General features: G+C 38.0%; 4 protein-coding genes across 5 annotated transcripts; 2 read left to right on the forward strand and 2 right to left on the reverse strand.

The window, feature by feature from the left end:
• Positions 1 to 120: 120 nt before the first annotated feature.
• LOC132197326 (ecto-NOX disulfide-thiol exchanger 2) lies at positions 121 to 4,848 on the reverse strand. Of its 2 annotated transcripts, XM_059620552.1 has the most exons (12): positions 4,692 to 4,848; positions 4,226 to 4,286; positions 3,989 to 4,054; positions 3,834 to 3,932; positions 3,320 to 3,766; positions 3,136 to 3,261; positions 2,744 to 3,006; positions 2,387 to 2,570; positions 1,917 to 2,023; positions 1,018 to 1,326; positions 734 to 956; positions 121 to 675 (listed from the first exon to the last, which is right to left on the reverse strand). In XM_059620552.1, the coding sequence occupies exons 2-12, from the start codon at positions 4,227 to 4,229 to the stop codon at positions 464 to 466; spliced, it is 2,040 nt and encodes a 679-aa protein (XP_059476535.1). In that variant the 5' UTR covers positions 4,230 to 4,286; positions 4,692 to 4,848; the 3' UTR covers positions 121 to 463. The 2 variants fall into 2 exon arrangements, with proteins under 2 accessions (XP_059476535.1, XP_059476536.1); XM_059620553.1 differs by lacking the exon at positions 4,226 to 4,286 and having other exon boundaries at positions 4,692 to 4,841.
• A 40-nt stretch (positions 4,849 to 4,888) lies between these two features.
• Positions 4,889 to 6,321, forward strand: LOC132197328 (probable dimethyladenosine transferase). The gene is made up of 6 exons (XM_059620556.1): positions 4,889 to 5,060; positions 5,193 to 5,379; positions 5,434 to 5,737; positions 5,787 to 6,008; positions 6,071 to 6,177; positions 6,230 to 6,321. Exons 1-6 carry the CDS (start codon positions 5,003 to 5,005, stop codon positions 6,270 to 6,272), a joined length of 921 nt encoding a protein of 306 aa, XP_059476539.1. The 5' UTR covers positions 4,889 to 5,002; the 3' UTR covers positions 6,273 to 6,321.
• Positions 6,322 to 6,823: 502 nt separating this feature from the next.
• On the forward strand, positions 6,824 to 10,160 carry LOC132196361 (transmembrane protease serine 9-like). Its single transcript, XM_059618929.1, has 15 exons — positions 6,824 to 6,983; positions 7,039 to 7,124; positions 7,181 to 7,269; positions 7,324 to 7,465; positions 7,528 to 7,641; positions 7,700 to 7,843; positions 7,903 to 8,046; positions 8,396 to 8,459; positions 8,963 to 9,037; positions 9,092 to 9,177; positions 9,238 to 9,326; positions 9,381 to 9,522; positions 9,588 to 9,701; positions 9,755 to 9,898; positions 9,954 to 10,160. Exons 1-15 carry the CDS (start codon positions 6,935 to 6,937, stop codon positions 10,107 to 10,109), a joined length of 1,638 nt encoding a protein of 545 aa, XP_059474912.1. The 5' UTR covers positions 6,824 to 6,934; the 3' UTR covers positions 10,110 to 10,160.
• Positions 10,161 to 10,308: 148 nt separating this feature from the next.
• LOC132197329 (E3 SUMO-protein ligase NSE2-like) lies at positions 10,309 to 11,948 on the reverse strand. Its single transcript, XM_059620557.1, has 5 exons — positions 11,383 to 11,948; positions 11,055 to 11,203; positions 10,879 to 10,990; positions 10,628 to 10,820; positions 10,309 to 10,564 (listed from the first exon to the last, which is right to left on the reverse strand). The coding sequence occupies exons 1-5, from the start codon at positions 11,477 to 11,479 to the stop codon at positions 10,468 to 10,470; spliced, it is 648 nt and encodes a 215-aa protein (XP_059476540.1). The 5' UTR covers positions 11,480 to 11,948; the 3' UTR covers positions 10,309 to 10,467.
• Between the last annotated feature and the right edge of the window lie 153 nt (positions 11,949 to 12,101).

Here is a 12,101-nt window from a genome sequence, read left to right on the forward strand (position 1 = left end):
GCTTCATCCAAGGATCTTTCATTTATTTAAATAAAAGATCCTCGGCTTCATCCCATTAAAATTGGTTTATGTCTAACTTCTCTATTTTTTTTTATCAGAAAATAAGAAAAACAATTTATTTCACAGACAAAATTTTATTTCATCCTTCACACAAACACAAATATAATTCGTTAACAGGCGAGCTTCATAATATAAAGCTATGGTAACTGAAATGATTAATATATATTTAAAGATCATCACTCTGTTTTGACATGCTAGGCCAATTTTTAGGACCTACAACTGCATAGCAAGAAGGTAGAGAAAGAATTATAAGACATTTTTTTTAATCACAAAAACTTAGGTTTAGTGTATAACTTTGTTGAAAATGTCTTTCACTGATGGCACGATGGGTACCAGAGAGATGAATTATTTTAAAATAGATTGACTAAGAAGTGACTGGATTTATCCAATCACATATCTCCTATCAGTCGGATCGGCAAAAGCCAGCAAAAATCCACTTGCGCTCCATGTTGGCACCAATTCCAGAGAGCTCTTGTTTGAAAACCGACGGAAATCGGTTCATAAGCGCCTCTACCTCAGACGTTCTTAAATTAGGTTCCACCTTTTGCAAGTAAGACCAGATGTAATCAATGCCAGCACCAAAGGGGTGAACATGGAGGAACATGGATATTAATCCTGGAAGGAAATGCAAAATTAAAATCAAATTTTATAATATAATTTTCAATAATGCTACCAATTAGTTTGGCATCGCTGGAGCTAATGCTTGGGAGTTTGGGATCATGGCCTGATGATGAAGCAGTCTCACTATCCACCTCTGGAGAAAGCTGTCCGATACTCGAGTCACCCTTGACACTGTCGCCAGATGACTTAAGTTCAAAATTGAGAGGTGACTTCATCTCCAGGTCTTTAATTATCTTTTCCTTGTCAGTCAGTTTTCTCGTCGCATCCAGCAATTGCTAAAAATTGAATTTTCATAAGAAATTAAAAAAAAATATATGATAATAAATAAGGAAATACCTGTTGAGTGTTTTGCAGCGTTTGCTGTAAGAGTTTGTATTGGGCGTCGCGCTGTTCGTTGTCGCACTTGAGATCGGCCCTAATGAGATCCACCTCGTTCTTGTACGCCTCGAGTTGGCACTTGAGGTTGTCGTTCTCCTCCTTGAGACAAGCCACCTCGTCTAGCCTTGGCTTTTTCCTGCTACTCATGGTGCTGCTGAGGACAACAATGTCATCCTGGTCGTCGTCGTCATCTTCCGAGTCAGAGACGTCCATTTCCTCATCAGCCCTCTCGTTTACAGCCTCCTCCAACTGCATGCTTCTGATTTCCTGTCGGACAAAAGCCAATGTCACCTTTCGAACTTGACAAGTTTGCAGGGATGGGCAAGGGAACTGAATTCATACTCAGCAGCTAAATCTGATTTTTAAATCGGCAATTTTGCGCTCTCGAGAGAATTTGGGAATTCAACTGTCCGAGTAGAGGCGAATCCAGTTGGGAAGTGATCCCATCCCCAGCTAGAGGGACACTTGTGGACATGCTCTCACTACAGACTGTCGCGGTACCCACCTGAGTTGTGTGCTGCCGAGGCACTTACCTGAGAGAGTAGCTCAATTCACAATTATCTTTAAAATCAAACCTTTCAAAACAACTCTAGCCTAGTTTACAAGAAGAAGGCATGATCAACTCTGAGACTTGGTTAACACAACTAGTCGTACAAAAACACAAGGCACAATGGTAAATAATTATGTTTTAAAATAGTAGTATGTATAGGTGGTGTGAGTGAATTAATTAAAATAGAGAGATATAGTCAGTGTGAGTTTAAAAATTATGTGAGTGTTGACAGAATAAAAATTAGTCATCGTTGTGCTAGCCAAGGAGTGTGCCAATGGAATGAGAGATGGAGGCTGGATTTACATACCCCTGCCTGTTTCTTCCACATGCTAATGTTCTTGCGTTGGGCCTTGGTGAAATGGTCCCAAACCTTCTGGTGACTGGCCGCCGCGAATACTCGCTCGATCTGACCGACTTGGATGGAAACACAAGCACCGTTCATTTTGGTATTTCGCTTAGTTTAATGGTGGTGATGGGCCCTTTACCCCAGGCACGGGTTTGCAAATAAGGACGGTCAAGATTTTTTAATTTTAAATTTGAATGTCCATTAGAACCGTCTGAGTTGCAAACCCGGGCGCTCCCAGCTTACCGTCCACACTATCTGCGACTCTGGTTTTTTTTCTGAGATTGGATGTTATTTGGACAAAGATTTGGGCTTGAAAAGGGCAGCCAACCTTAAGAGGGATTTTGAAAGAGACTCTAAATGCAGCCCCGTAGTGCTGTGTTTTGCTTTGAGAGTGGTCCAGATAAAGAGAAGTGACAGCAAATGGTACTCACACTGCATCAGTAGGCCTTGCATTCTCTGTTTTGTGAGTTCTTTGGCTCGATTCAGCTCATCCTCGTACTGCATCTTCTCTGTCAGCAGCCGTCGGACATGCGAGTTGCTTGACTGGATCATCGAGTAGAACTGGTTCGAGTTCCTTTTGCAGCAGTCTCCACGTTCCAACCAAGTCACCACAACCTGAAGAAAGAATTTTGAAAATATTTAATTAAAAATAATGTATAGTTTTTACTTTTTAGAATATTGACTTTGTGAAAATTGGAGAGAGAGAAAAGTGACTTTTTTCACTTAATTATAAATTACAAAAATATTGACATTTTCAAACAAACAGATTAAATGAAAACGCTTAATACCTGCACAGCCTTTGCGAAAGATTCTTCTCCCTTCAGTTTGTCAGCTATGACTTGAGACTCATGCTCCGTATAGTGGACCACTGGAGGTGGAGATGGTGGTCGCATCCGCTCTTGTTCAAGTCTCTCCCGGTGTCGAGCTTCTCTCTGCAATTGCCTCTGTCTGCACTCCCATTCATAAAGATCGTCTCTCGCTTGCGCGTAGTCGACATGCAAACGTCCAGTGTTGGGTGGGTCGGTGTGATTTCCTATTCTAATTCGGTAACCTGCGGATTTGTTTCTTCTTTAATTTGAGTACAAGGTAAGCAATTTTTTAACTATATTAAACAATTAAATTATTTTTCTAAATTTTACTCTGCTCAATTAACTATAAACTAGAGTTATGCTTTTCATACCTGATAGGTATATGGCTCTGTCTACATACTGCTCACGCTCAAATCTAATATGGCAAAAATTCTTCTTGCTGACTCTAATTGTGGTGATTTCACCGCAACGCTCAAAGACTTCTCTAATAATCTCCTCTGCAATATTCATAAATTTAGCCCACTGCATGAATCTAGTTTGTTTTGTTTAACTTACCAGTAACATTTTCAGGGAGACCTCCAACAAAAACAGTCCGACACCCAGGAGGAATTTCTCTGGTCGTAGGTGGCGGCACGTTGGGATTCGGAGGAAACAAGGTGCAGCTTTTGCAGTGGATTATCTCTTTGACGACGCCTCCCGGCAAAACCCCACCCTCACTAGCAGGAGGGATCATGCCTCCCATCACAGGGTACTGCGGCATTCCCCACTGCGGGCCACACTCGTCACCTTCCCCAGCTTGAGGCAATGGCTGCGGCAACGATTGACCCATGCCCATCATTCCAGCAGGGTCAGTCATTGGCATCATCCCCATGATGGTCGGGGGGTAGCTCATGCCCATCATGCCCCCAGGCGCCCACACTGGAGATTGTTGCTGGGCTGCAGTGGGGGCTATGGTTAGCGGGGGTTGGCCGCTGCGACGAGCTCGACGATCGTCTGATTCTCCTGTTGAAACGAAATACAAGGAAAATCAATTTCTAGTTCAGAATTATTATTTTTCTTTCTTTTTTACCTTGCAACGCAAGACCTGCTTTGGCTTTGTTGAACTCCAGAGGGGCGTCATTAGTAGCTGGATTCACCAGTGTGGGCAGCGGCTGGTTCCCCAAGAGACCTGCAAGAGATTTAATTAAATCAAATGGGGTATTGATTACTTGCAACGATACATACCTGGTTGTGGGGCCACTGGAGCCAACATTCCCATAGCATTCATCATAGGCGCCGAGGGAGGTCCATCTAAAGTAATTAAATTAAATTTAAAAATTACAATACATATTTTTATAAGAATATGATTTAATTATTCCAAGCTGATTCAAAGTGCTTTGTTTAATGTTTTTGAAAAAAAACTTAATTTTCATTATAATAGAAACATTCATTCAATAGGATAGGGGAACAAAAATATCTTACTCATTGTGGATAATTTGGGCGAGATTCGCAAGTCACCGTTTCCGACTCTCTTCGAAGGACTCTGCGACAAATTTGTGCACAATTCTTTAATGTACATAAATGTACGATTAATTTTCTAATACATAATCAAAATATTGAAAATTATTTTGTCCCACTACGAAAATTTTAATGAAAAAAATTTTTGAAAAGTAAAATACGAATTGTAAAATATTTGTTTTAGAGAAAAAAGACGCGGTCAAATAAAAATTATGAAAATTATTGAATGATAATCTTGTGGACTAAAAAAAAAAAGAAAATGACAAAAATAGGATAGATCTGAAGCTTTAAACGTTGCGAAAAATCAATATTGAATCAAAAATAAAAATTAGCCTAAAATGTAATGTATGTACGTGCAGGATATCAGTGCAAAGTTTGCAAGGCATTGGTAAAGCGTGCAGGGCAAACTTCATCAAGTCTTTGTATTTACCAGATGATAAGTCTCTTTTGTTACGAATTTGGCGTCATTTGACGTTTGGAGCGGCTTAAAAGCCTATCCTTTTGCCCAAAAATTACTTCATCGCAGAGTTGTCCAAAATATGGCGAGCGAGCTTTTCTCCTCGATTGAATTTTGATACACCCCCACAGGAGGCAGCAGCTGCCCGGAAGCCCCGCCCCTTTCGACCTTTTTATTTATTTTTATTGTAAACATCAACACAGCAAGCAAAATCCACGTGGGTCTCCATCAGTTTTGTATTTGAATTACAAATTTAAGAACTGAGGCAGACAATAACTTGAAAAATGCCGAAGATCAAAGCAGAAAAGAAGAGCCGAAAACATGATTCCGTTGCCAAGCAAGGTTTGTTCATTACACAATTCTAACAGAGCCCAGAGAACCAAAATGTTATATTTATAATTTACATATATTATGTTCACTCTCATGCACAATTTTATTTAATACAACTTAATGATCAATTTTATTTGATCGCAGGAATTATGTTCAACAAGGACCTTGGCCAGCATATTTTGAAGAATCCCTTGGTCATCGTCAGCATGCTGGAAAAGGCGGACATTCGACAAACAGACACTGTCCTTGAAATTGGTCCAGGCACAGGAAACATGACGGTGAAGCTCTTGGAGAAAGCTCGCAAAGTGATTGCTTGTGAAATTGACGTTCGGTTTGTGGTCATTTAATTAAAGATTCAGTCATTTTATTTTTGTCTCCATTTTAGGCTTGTGGCTGAACTGCAGAAGCGAGTTCAGTGCACTCCTCTTCAGCAAAAGTTGGAAATCAAAGTCGGCGACGTAATAAAAGCAGAGTTGCCCTTTTTTGACCTGTGTGTTGCCAACATCCCCTATCAAATCTCGTCGCCGTTGATTTTTAAGCTGCTCCTGCACCGACCCTTCTTCAGGTGTGCTGTTCTGATGGTCCAACTTGAGTTCGCACAGCGACTAGTTGCACAACCCGGAGACAAGTTGTACTGCAGACTGTCCATAAATACTCAGCTTCTTGCCAAAGTCAATATCATTATGAAGGTATTTTTTTTAATCTCCATTACTTTAAAAATTATTTCTATTCTTTTAGGTCGGGAAAAATAATTTCCGTCCGCCACCAAAGGTGGAAAGCAGCGTTGTGCGATTAGAGCCCCGAAATCCTCCTCCGCCCATTAATTTCAAGCAATGGGACGGCCTCACTAGAATTGCATTTGTTAGAAAAAATAAAACCCTGAGTGCCCTATTTAAGCAGTCATCTGTACTTGACACACTAAATAAAAATTACCTAACCTACTGCTCACACAATGATAAGGTAAAATTTAGCCTCATTCTTTAAATCATGATTAATGTCTTAATATTTATTTTAAATTTCAGGAGGTGCCCAAAGACTTTGACATGAAACAAAAAATTGAAGACATTTTGAAAAGTAGTGGATTCTCTGAAAAACGAGCCCGCACTATGGACATTGATGACTTTATGCAGTAAGAATTTAATTCTAAAGATTAATTTTTTGTCTCATTATTAAATTTTTAGACTTCTCCTGGCTTTCAACAAAGAGGGGATCTTTTTTGGATAGGCTTCTAAATGACTTTGGTGTATTTAAGATTAAATTTATAAGAACAGAAGTGACAATGGCTTTTGAATGTCATCTTTATCTGGTGTACCTACATAAGCAGACTGGATTTTTAAAAGATTCTTTATGTATTTTTCACTTGCACGTGACTGGGATTTTGCTCGTGTCACCTTATCTTGTGTCTATTGAGAAATACTCGATAATCAAATCAGAGCACGTTTATGTCTGTTGCGGACCTTGACACTTCTTATTAATTACAAAATGCAACTGAACGAAATTAAAATACCTATTTAATATGAACAACCTTGCAAATGTTCCTGTGCCATTTAGATTCTTAGAAAAAGGAAAGATTTTCTTGAATGCTAAGTATGGCTCAAATTTTAATTTTAAACGATCATCTTTTTGTGAATATGTAGATAATATATATTAGGTTGCAAATTTGTAATCTATCTTTTAAAGATATAAACTTCTAAAAGAAATATTTATCAGTAGTGGTGACAAAAGAAAAAAACGACACAAGGCGCAAATTGGGTTTGTCCATCAAATCGCGCATGCACTTGAGATTGATCTGCCAACATAGTCAACAAATCAAAGATAAAATAATATGACATGTTCTTGTATATAAATATGATCAGGGTACATCCATAATTCAGTATCGTTTCACCATGATCCGCTCCGCAGTCTGCTTCTTGGCCCTGGCGGCCACCGCATTGGGTAAGAATTTGAATCTTTGCAATTGTCAGTTCTTAATTTTGTATTTAATCTATAGCATTGCCAAGGAACTTTGAAGTGAACGTTGGAGATCATAGGATTGTGAATGGTACCGACGCTCCTTTGGGAAAATATCCATCCCAGGTGAGCGTCAAAAATTTGAGCGGAAAAATTAAAAAGAAAAATCTTCCCCATGTTAGATTTCGCTGCAATCCTTTGGCTCACACAGTTGCGGAGGCAGCATTATTAATGAAAACTGGATTTTGACTGCCGCTCATTGTGTTGATGGGTAATATAACAAAATAATAAAATTGTGAAAAAAGCTAAATTGACTGCTGATAAGTTCCATTCCAGCATTTTATACCGTTTACGGGGGAGATGTTGATCTTAATGGAAATGGTCAGACCCACAATGTTGCAGAGTTTGTTCCTCACGAGGGCTACAATCCAAACAACATGTACATCAATGACATCGCTCTTGTCAGGGTAAGATATCAAAATAGAGCATGAAAAAATTGTGATAAATTTTACACAATTGAAAATTTTAGCTTTCAACCCCCTTCGTTTTGGGACCTAATGTTCAGCCCGTAACACTGCCAGCTCAGGATCAAGACACTGCTGGCGGCTCAGATGCCACCGTCATTGGATGGGGATACCCATATGTATTTTGAATTAATAAACTAGCGATGGACGCCATGACCAATTTTTGTTAATTAACAGTCAGGTGGTAATGTGATGCAATTCTTGCAAGAAGTGGACATTTTCGTAGTTGGTGACGTTGAGTGCGATGCTATCCACAACGGAGACCCTCACCCTTCCAACATCTGCGCCGGAGTGCCTGAAGGTGGCAAGGGACAGTGCAGCGTAAGAAAAGTTTAAATTTGTCTCCCAATTAAATTACATTGATCTTTTTTATTATATAGGGAGACTCTGGCGGCCCCTTGTTCGTCAACGGCCAACAGGTTGGAATTGTTTCCTGGTCTGTCAAACCTTGCACTGTTCCTCCCTACCCTGGAGTTTACACAGAGGTTTCTTACTACGTTGACTGGATCAACGCCAAAATTTCCGCATAATAAAATAATATGATAATATTTATGATAAACTGATGAGAAAGGTTTTTGTAATTAGTTATAAATGCAGCGGATAAAGAAAATAAAAATCTCCGAATAATGAAAACCATTATTATTTTACCTTGTGATAATACTGTCCCGCCAGCTCAAATCGCAGTTATCATTGAAAGTTTGCCATATCTGATATAATATACTACATAATTATCTTTTTTTTAATGTTAAAACAAACTTGAAACAACAGATGAATCAATAGTGTTAAAGATTCTTTTCTATAAAAATCAAAGTTCAATATTATTTCAAGTTTATAAAGATAAAATTATTTTTGTTGAGTAATCAAAACACTTAAAACCCATTTTGCACCATGATCTGCACAGCAATCTCTGCTTCTTGGCTTTGGCAGCTGTCTAGTCGTAGGATATTTTTTAATTATAATAATTCAATTTTTAAGATGAAGTTTATAATCTGATTAAGCGTTTCCAAGGAACTTGGGAACAATTATCATATAGAGCTAACAGTATAGCAAATGGTACCAAGGCTACGCTCCTTTGGGTAATACACCCATCTCAGGTGATGCATATACTTAATCATTCAAAAATTAAGATAAAGCAACAAATCTTTCCAAAAATATAAGTTTTAACCTAATGTACTTTTTGCTTTTGATTTAAAATTAATTCCGCATTTGAATTTCCAGACGGCATTGAATTATAAATTTATAATTTCACCATTATTATAATTATTTTTCAAATTTTTAATTTATTTATTGGAAATTAACAAACTTTGATATAGTGCGTAGAATGCAAAGTGCAGAATTGAGGTTATGTATAAAAAAACACTTAATTAAATTTGATTGTAAGATTGTGATCTATCATGATACCAGAGATAATAAAATTACTTGTATATAAAAAACCCACAGGGACCGTTGTTAAGTACCATTTGATAATGATCCGCTTGGCAGTTTGCTTCTTGGCACTGGCAGCCGCCACGTTGGGTAAAATTGTTTCAACAGTGCAAATTTGTGTTTGAAATTTTTAATTTAAATCAGCCCTGCCAAGGAATTTTGAATTGAATGTTGGTGATCATAGAATTGTGAATGGTACCGACGCGCCTTTAGGCAAATATCCATCCCAGGTGCAAATTTATTGTATTTATTTTTCTAATACTTCTAATTAAATAAATCTTTTCATCTAGATTTCACTGCAGTGGCTTGGTTCACACAGTTGCGGAGGAAGCATTATCAACGAAAGATGGGTTTTGACAGCCGCTCATTGTGTTGATGGGTAACATTGGAAAAAAAAATAAAATCCATTATATTGATTCGGGGTTGGTTCAAGTGAGGACTATACCCTTTACTATGTTTACGCTGGTGATGTTGATCTCCAAGGCAATGGTCAATTAGTGGATACTGCCCAATTTATTATCCACAAGGATTATGATCCCAATAACATGTACATCAATGACATCGCTCTTGTCAGGGTTAGTTTTAAACTTTTGAGTAAAATTAATTCTAGTTTAAATTTTCAAAATAAATAAAATTTTAGCTTCTCGATCCCTTGGTTTTGGGACCCAATGTCCAGCCCGTTTCGCTAGTCAATCAGGGTCAGGTCACTGATGGCGGTGCAACGGCGACCGTCATTGGATGGGGATACCCTGAGGTTTAATAAATTTTTATGTCCATCAACTCTTTTTTAATTTTTTTAATTGACAGTCTGGTGGAAGCGTTATGCAATTTTTGCAAGAAGTGGACATTTTTGTTGTTGGCGACGCCGAGTGCGAAGCTATCCATGGTGGTGACCCTCACCCTTCCAACATCTGCGCGGGAGTGCCCGAAGGTGGCAAAGGACAGTGCAGCGTAAGAAAAGTTTCATGTAATTCATTTAATTACAGCACTATCTTTTAAATTATAGGGAGACTCTGGTGGCCCCCTTTTTGTTAACGGCCAGCAGGTCGGAATTGTGTCGTGGTCTGTCAAACCTTGCACTATTGCTCCCTACCCTGGGGTCTACACAGAGGTTGCTTACTACGTTGACTGGATCAACAACAATATTGCAAAATTTGAATAAAATTTATAATTTTGTTTAAGTAAGAAAATTTAAGCAATGAAAAATTGAGAATAATCAATAGTTGTGTAATATATTCAACTCAATATTGTGGCCCAATATAAAACTAATTTTGATTATATAAGTCCCTTTACCAAAATTCATTGCGTAAATCATATAAATGGTAAAAGTTTCATAGCAACTATATTGAAATGCAAATATCTCAAAATTTTAAAATTTATTTAGGCGCACTTTTGCAGATTCTTAACTTATAAATACGTAATTCTCAAGTTTTTGTCCCTTGCACTTGAGAGAATCGTTTATTGTTTGATGAAACATAAAAGGGCTCACTTGAAATTTGTCACATCGCAAATCCGTTGCTTTACTGACTGTCCAAGCGGTCGATGTGGCGCCGCATCTGGTAATCAATCACCAAGTCTTCTTTGCCAACCAAGTGTCCACAGCCACCAATTGGACACCTAAAATTTAATGGAAGATAAGCAAGAGCCCAAAAACAAAATTTAATTTTTTTAATTTTCTACCTAATGTTTGTTTTGTTCTTTAAGAGAGCAAGGATGGACTCTTTGTCAAAAGTGTGTTTGCACGCCTTCGATTTGTATGGGTCAGTCATTTTCTTCCTGCTGATGGGACAGACAGTGCTGACTTGGAATTCGGACACAAGCAGTCCATCTTCTCCGGCCTCAGTCTGATCCATCTCCTCTTCATCCAAACCAGCTTCAAGAATTAATTTATTTATGAACTAACTATTTTCATATTTATGAATCGTTCGAACCTTTCTCCCTGGCCTCCTTGACGATTTCAATGACACTCTTGTAGATTTCATGATCATTGAAGGCTTCATCTTTCTTTTTGTTCTTCTTCTGTTTTTTCAGCTCTTCAAAAATCTTTTGAGAAAAATCACAAATGAAAAAGATGATTCCTTTCGATTCCTTTTTAATATTAACAAACCTCGTCAGGAGTCTTTGTGTTGCTTTCATCTGCGAAGACGTTCTCTGCCTCTTTCAACAGCTCCAAATTGCGTTTGTGATCAAGATCCAAAGTGCAGCACTCGCCAATAACATCCTGGCATTTCTCAAGAAAGTGTCCTTTCTCCTCGTCTAAATATTAAAAATAAATAAGACCAAATTAGTACAAAAATTCATTACATGCCTGAGATTAAAAAAAAAAAAATGCAATTTTTGAACACTTGTGTATGTACACAATTAAGGCTAAAATGAAGTATACATATGTACATTACATAAATGGAAAATATTAAAATTTAATTTTATAAGCAAACCTGTAAGACCACTCTGGTCCAACTTGCCCACAACTCTGCTGATGTGGAGGATGTATTTTTGCAGCGATTCATCAATAACTTCCTGCAGACTCTCCATATTTACGCAGCCTTTGGCTTCTTGCAGTATTTTCGAGGAACTGAACTGAACACTGAACTTGACTGAACTGAACGTCAACAAAACAGCAAAGCCCGCCGCCCGCTATTCCAGCTGGGACGTTGCTTGAACCTCCTTGGCTTGAACTCTTCTCTCAAAAGGTTTCAAGGAGTTTCTTCAAAAGGTGTTGGGTGCGCCCACCCGCGCCCACCTTGCACCTTGTTGCCTTGCACTAATTAAATTGAAATTTATTTCATCGACAGGGTCCGACGGCAGCCTAAAGCATTCAGTTCATCCTAACTGAGCCTGCTGAAACACAGCAAAAAAATCCACGGTGATACGAAATCTATTTGGCAAATAGTTAAGAAGGCTGATTAAAATTTTACACTTTATACTTTATTAAAAAAAAAATAATAATAATAAAGCAGTGTCAAATAAAACGCAATTATCGCAATTATGCTTTATCAGCCAGTCTTCCATTGGAAGTATTTTAATTGTTGCATTTTGAATATGTTTCAATAATTTAATGGACCGAGATAAATAAACCAATAATTAATATATAATATATTATATTTTTTAAATCAAAAATATTAATCTGACTGGGCGCGTTTTGGGGGCGCGTACC

This window comes from Neocloeon triangulifer, unplaced genomic scaffold (assembly GCF_031216515.1).
Source record: "Neocloeon triangulifer isolate White Clay Creek 2 clone unplaced genomic scaffold, ASM3121651v1 ptg000012l, whole genome shotgun sequence".
NCBI lineage: Eukaryota > Metazoa > Arthropoda > Insecta > Ephemeroptera > Baetidae > Neocloeon > Neocloeon triangulifer.

What these genes read in the sequence shown, in the direction of transcription:
- LOC132197326 (XM_059620552.1), bottom strand. An exon ending in GCAAGGCCTACTGATGCAGT is followed by an intron (nt 2,024 to 2,386) that starts GTGAGTACCATT and finishes TTTCCATCCAAG; the next exon opens with TCGGTCAGATCGAGCGAGTA. An exon ending in TGTGGAAGAAACAGGCAGGG is followed by an intron (nt 1,327 to 1,916) that starts GTATGTAAATCC and finishes TTTGTCCGACAG; the next exon opens with GAAATCAGAAGCATGCAGTT.
- LOC132197328 (XM_059620556.1), top strand. Translation starts at nt 5,003, where the DNA reads ATGCCGAAGATCAAAGCAGAAAAGAAGAGCCGAAAACATGATTCCGTT. An exon ending in GCTTGTGAAATTGACGTTCG is followed by an intron (nt 5,380 to 5,433) that starts GTTTGTGGTCAT and finishes TCTCCATTTTAG; the next exon opens with GCTTGTGGCTGAACTGCAGA. An exon ending in GACATTGATGACTTTATGCA is followed by an intron (nt 6,178 to 6,229) that starts GTAAGAATTTAA and finishes TTAAATTTTTAG; the next exon opens with ACTTCTCCTGGCTTTCAACA.
- LOC132196361 (XM_059618929.1), top strand. Translation starts at nt 6,935, where the DNA reads ATGATCCGCTCCGCAGTCTGCTTCTTGGCCCTGGCGGCCACCGCATTG. An exon ending in ACTGGCAGCCGCCACGTTGG is followed by an intron (nt 9,038 to 9,091) that starts GTAAAATTGTTT and finishes AATTTAAATCAG; the next exon opens with CCCTGCCAAGGAATTTTGAA. An exon ending in TTGGATGGGGATACCCTGAG is followed by an intron (nt 9,702 to 9,754) that starts GTTTAATAAATT and finishes TTTAATTGACAG; the next exon opens with TCTGGTGGAAGCGTTATGCA.
- LOC132197329 (XM_059620557.1), bottom strand. Translation starts at nt 11,479, where the DNA reads ATGGAGAGTCTGCAGGAAGTTATTGATGAATCGCTGCAAAAATACATC. An exon ending in GGACCAGAGTGGTCTTACAG is followed by an intron (nt 11,204 to 11,382) that starts GTTTGCTTATAA and finishes TTTAATATTTAG; the next exon opens with ACGAGGAGAAAGGACACTTT. An exon ending in CAAGGAGGCCAGGGAGAAAG is followed by an intron (nt 10,821 to 10,878) that starts GTTCGAACGATT and finishes TAATTCTTGAAG; the next exon opens with CTGGTTTGGATGAAGAGGAG.